General features: G+C 46.1%; 1 protein-coding gene across 1 annotated transcript; it reads right to left on the bottom strand.

Moving 5' to 3' along the window:
* Positions 1–4,140: 4,140 nt before the first annotated feature.
* On the bottom strand, positions 4,141–5,043 carry LOC123190394 (FCS-Like Zinc finger 2; the record flags this gene model as incomplete). Its single annotated transcript, XM_044603021.1, is given in 2 exon segments — positions 4,141–4,645; positions 4,748–5,043. Coding segments are annotated over 2 exon segments (456 nt in total), but the record flags the coding sequence as incomplete, so codon positions are not given.
* Positions 5,044–5,552: the final 509 nt, after the last annotated feature.

The following is a 5,552-nucleotide window of genomic DNA, read 5'->3' as shown; positions in this document are numbered from 1 at the left end:
ACAAAACAACACATAGTTGCATTACAGGGCGATACTTGCAGTTGCATGGCTAATATTAGACATGCAATTGTCTCTTGCCGACAAAACAATACAGAGTTGTAATTGCATTGAAGACTTGCAGTTACAGCCAGGACAAGACACTTGCAATTGCATGGTAGTTCCAAGCATGCAACTGTCCTCCCGATGGAAAATCATAGAGTTGTAGTTGGCGGGCACTTGGAGTTGTGTGCCTAGTGATAGACATGCAACTACCACATATTCGATAAAACACCAAAGAGTTGCAGTGGCGTTGAAGATGTGCAGTTGTACTTAGGGGCCACCCCTGCTAGCTACTCCCTCCCCAACAAAAACACCACTGAGTTACGATCATGTTGAAGACATGTAGTTGCAGTCGGGGCCGATTGTGCAACTAGATGGCAACATTTCCAATTTTCAAAATTGAAACAGTTATTTAATAAAAAATGAAAAATAAAAAAGGTAGCAAGAGAAGATTTGAAAAGAGCAATAAAAAGAAAGAAAGAAACACCTCATCGACGGGGCAAATTGCATGAAAAACAAAAGAAATTGAATATCCCATTGGATGTCGACTTCCATGTAGATGGGAAAAAGAAAGTACAAAAACTATAAAATAAAATAAAGTTAAATAATAAAATTCCCCATATTGTGCGTGTTTCGATCTCATCGCCACACAAGTCTCGTCACAGTTGCGGACGCTTTTTATCCATTGAGTTGCATGTAGTTTTGGATGCATGCAATTGCATACGTGTTAGCACCCTCGTAGTTGCATGGATTCTGTTAATTCTAGTTGTACGTAAAGGGAACAAGAGTTTTTGTGACAAAAAGAAAAAAGAAAAGGCAACCGTTTATCTGTCAGCCTGATGTAGAAAAAATAGGGCATATCAACATTACAAAAAACATATTCCTGAGTAATACATGAATGAAACAAAAAAATTACAGAAAAGAACGAGCAACATACAAATAAACAAAAAATCCATATACAAAAAAATAACAAGCGACATACAAATAAACAAAAATCCATGTACAAAAGACATCAACAAGTGAGCATAAAATCCTTCATGCATGTAAAAAAAGTCGGTTCTACAAAATTTACATGTTCCGTGTTGCCTAAATATAAAAAGAAATTACAAATAGACCATTTTAATAAAAATAAATTGATGATTATATACACTAAAATAGAAAAGGGAAATAAAACCAAAAAAGAAAGTGCAGGTATATATGAGAGTGGGCTGCGCTAGCAAGTTTCCTGCTTGTTGTAGGCAAAAGCAAAACAACGGAAAAGGCCATCCAGCCACTGGCCAGACGCGCGTAGCCTTTCGCGGCAAAAAAATAAAAAAGAAGTGGGTTGGTCGCATCTTAACAGGCCGAATTGATACAAAACATTATATTACGTGAATCTTGAAGCGACAATCATCAAACGGCCAGATTGTCGACTGAGTCTCAGTCGACTGATTTTTAGCACCAAGTTGCGCCACATGCAATTGCAGGTTGCAATATAAACATTCACACAACTCACATTACATAAAAAAGAATATCAAAACCAAAAAAATACGTAAAAAGAGACAAAAAATACAGGAAGGAAAAAAATAAAAAATAAAATCAGACATATACATATACTGTACAAAAGAGTAAATGAAAAATGAAAAACAACCAAAAAATGGCAGTGCAACAAAAAACGAAAAAGAGCCAACTAACAACGAAAAAGGCTCCAACCCCTCGCTAGCCCAACACGCAAGCAAACCCAAGCCCGACAGGAAAAAGCAAAAGCAAAGACAAACAGCTGCCCATCTCTCTGTACCTCCCTACACGGGCCAGTTTTAAGCAAAAACCAGCACCGCACTAATCTTCAAGCAGACAAACAATCCAATGGACAATATGTTGACTGAGACTTCACTAAATCTGAGTCGACTGAGATTTAGCGGTTCCCTTACAATGTACTGACAAGAGATTCTCGATACACAGAGGGTGTCTCTGAAGCCAAATGGCAGTACACGATTATGTACGGCTGGAATTAGCCAGACAATCTGCTACTCTATTTTGATCCCTACGAATCTTCTGGGGAATAAACTCCCTCTCCTCCAACATGGCCTTGACCTCAGCTACCAAGTGCCCATAAGGTGACCGTGAGAGATTCTCATTTCATAAGATGGGCAGAGTCTCAATTGAATCTGACTGGACGATGACTTGCAGTTCTGTGTGTTGGAGAGCTAAATTCATGTTTGCATAAGCGTATGGATCTCTGCTTCAAGAGCATCATTGCATCTGAATAAAACCCTATAAGCAGCAAAGATGACCGAACCGCCATGACATCGTAGCACCATACCAGTCACAGCGGAGCCATCATGAACAGAAAAGGAGCCATCGACCGAGAGCGCCGCCTAGCCCACTGGAGGACGAGGCCATGGCACACGCTGGCTACCCATAGGTTCCGGAGTCCGGACCTCCAGCAGGGTCATTTTACCTTTGAGAATCTTTTCAGTGCTATATCTCCGAGCAAGATCTAGGGACTTTAGATAACTGACCAAGAAATCCCTTTTAGGTCAGAGCACGACAAGAGCGCCCGTCGTCGTCGAAAGCGGCCCGCCATTAAAACCATTGTAAGCAAGCACCTTGTTTACGGTTTACCATTCAAATCTCTCGTCTTCGCCGTCGTCGTCCTCCTCCGAGAAAACAACACTCCAGGCCAGTCCAAGGCCGGGACATCAACCGGTGCCACAGTGACACGCCGTAGCATCTCGTTCACGGCGACCAACGCCGAGACATTAACCGGTGCCACAGTGACACGCCGTGATAGAATCTCGTCCACCGTAATAACCAACAAACTGCTAGAACGGCCATGGAACTTTTTTTAGGGTCACATGGCGGCGACTAGACGGAGCTTCGGTCCGTTCGCTGCGTGTAGCGAGCGGAGGGGGCATGGCAGGCGGGAGGTCGTCGGGGGGCGGCGCTGGCTGGCGCAGAGCACCACGGCGTGCGCATGGGCGCGATCCGGCCACGTGCGGGGCTCCGGCCGGTGCCCCCCGAACCACCGGCACCCGAGATGCCTTTGGCGAGCCGGTTCCTCCCGGCCGAAGGCAAAACGACCCGACGTCCCGTGCGTGCATGGGCTCCGTCCGGCCGTTCGTAGGTGGCCGTAACGTGAAGCCTTGAATAAGCTTGTTTATTTAAGGCCTAGATTGCCTAAACGATTCTCCGCTGCACATGCAGGCAAGGTGAAATCTACGGGCTTGCTGGGCTGGACGAGATAGATTTGTTGTTGCCACGGTTTTTTAGTCAAGAAAATGGTCGGGTACTAGGGCAAGCATGCTTTGTGTAGTTTAGCGTATGTTCACGGCGATCTGCGCAGGGTATGAGGCCAGGCAGGTCGCTCTAGAAGCATCGGCGGCATTGTTGCCGTATAACCGTATTTGTACATGTTACACGTACGAGTCTTTGTTTTCTTATGTATTATTACGACGGCAGCTGACAGGTGGGCCTTGCACGGCGTAAGGTGTACACCGGAGATCCACTGGCCAGGCAGCTTTCGTGGACAGAAAAATGGTGAGGTAAAACGCGCCAGTCCTTGTTGCTAGCCGTTGCCTCGTGTAAGTTTCCAAGAAACAGGCCTCGCGAATGAAACCCCCGGCTGTGTGGCCGAAAGAGAAGATCTTTATTTTCTTTATTACTTCATTCACTCACGGCGTAAGGTATGTGTGGAACTTTATTGCTCATGTTGAGCACACTGCTTCTTTGCTTTTCTTGCTGAAGCAAACGTCTAATTAATAACAATTCGTTCGTTCACGGCCATCATTTATTCAGTAAGAATTGGAAGGCATCATTTGTTTTCTCTCTGAACTTTCCAGAGTTTACCTGCGCCCTGCTCCACCAAGAGCCAACAGGGCCGTTGGCTGGTCCTCTGCCTCCGCTCTATGCACACAGTAGCGGGCAACGGCCTCCCGTATTTTTCATTTTTTTTGTCCAAAAAACAGGAACGGCCTTAAATTCCTGCAGTACAGAACGGCGATTGTGTTCGTGGGCCAAACCGGATAAAATTCAGTTTTAAATCTTAATATTGCGTCCACTGTTATGAGCGGAAGCATCCGTGGAAGCATGGAACAATCGGAAAGAACACAGCAGAACCGATGAGAAAACTGAGAGAGCTTTTGTTAGGCCTCTCACTTTTTTTCATATCGACAGGCTATGGTACACCTTACGCGAGACAAGAACAAAAAACCAGCGATAATTCACACGCAAAATTTAACTCTTAGTCTCCATCTTCGGAGATCAAAAGGATGAGAACCCATCCCTGCGGTTCAGAGACAGCATAAGATGCAGCAGGTTTGCCGCCTGCTGCTGGCGGTGGTCGTCCCGTCGAACCGGCGACCCAAGCTTCCCTCAGCTGGATCTAGACTGCCCAACTCATCATCGAGCTTTTGTTCATCAACTGCTGCTGAAAATCCTACGTTCGGCTTGGTCGCCGGAGAGCAGCTACCACGCCCAGACCGGGATCCTCGGGGTGCTCTGCTTCTGCTGCTGTCTCTGCCGCTGCTCCTCCGCCCTCCCCGTCTGACTCGACCGCTTCTCCCTCGCCTCGTCGATCTCGATCTGCTCCTGCCTGCACTCCTCGCTACAGAAGGGCGTGTCACCTCTGCAACACAAAGAAACCAAGCCACCATCAGAGACAATTCTTGGGCAGAGGTCACAAAAAGGAGAGATCAGGGCCGGTAGGACAGTGGTAGCGTGTATTCACCTGTACATGAAGATGTCTTTGTTCCCGGCGAGGAGCTTCCGGCAGCTGAAGCAGATGTCCAGGTAGTGGTGGTGGCCGAGGAGCTGGTCGGAGTCGTCGCAGGGGTCGCAGAAGAGGCGGCCGGGCCCGGCCTTCCTCGGCGGGGACGCCGGCTTGATGGGAGAGACGGAATGGCTGAGGCAGCCGGCCTCGAGGTCACCGTAGATTTCCATGGAGATCGACGGAGTAGTTTCTTGTGCAAACTGGTAATGCTTCTCTTTCTTTTCAGCTAGGAATGGCTGAACGGAGAGGGGGAGGAGAGTAGAGAAGCCAGAGACCCCCTTATATCAGGGAGGGTGGGATACCTTTTCACTTTGGCCCTCTGTGGCGGATGAAATTAAGTTTAGGACGCAAGATGTGGAGCAAGGTTCTCCTGGTGCATTTCCCATTTCTTGGATGTTTGTTTGCTAAACTTTCAGACTTTGTAGTTGGGCGAGATAAACAATGAAATTGGCGTTTCCCAGCCCTTAGAAAAAAGTTTGCGTTTCCCGGAAGAAAAAAAAAGGATGGCGTTGTTATTTTTGTATGATTGGCTAGTCATGAGACATTTTCAACATTATAAACTTTTAAAATGATTCTCTATATGTTCAAGAAAATGTCTTTTGTAAACTAGTTTTTACAAGACTGGTTTGTATAGGTGTCAGGTACACTGTTTTATAATTTTAGTACACTTTAAAATGCCTTCTGTAAGTATTGTAAAAAATGCTGGTGTTTAAATGTCTAAAAACACGGATGATTGTAATGTTCTTATTCCGAGCGGCACAAC

Source organism: Triticum aestivum, chromosome 2A, assembly GCF_018294505.1.
Source record: "Triticum aestivum cultivar Chinese Spring chromosome 2A, IWGSC CS RefSeq v2.1, whole genome shotgun sequence".
NCBI lineage: Eukaryota > Viridiplantae > Streptophyta > Magnoliopsida > Poales > Poaceae > Triticum > Triticum aestivum.
This window is presented reverse-complemented; position numbering and strand designations above follow the sequence as displayed.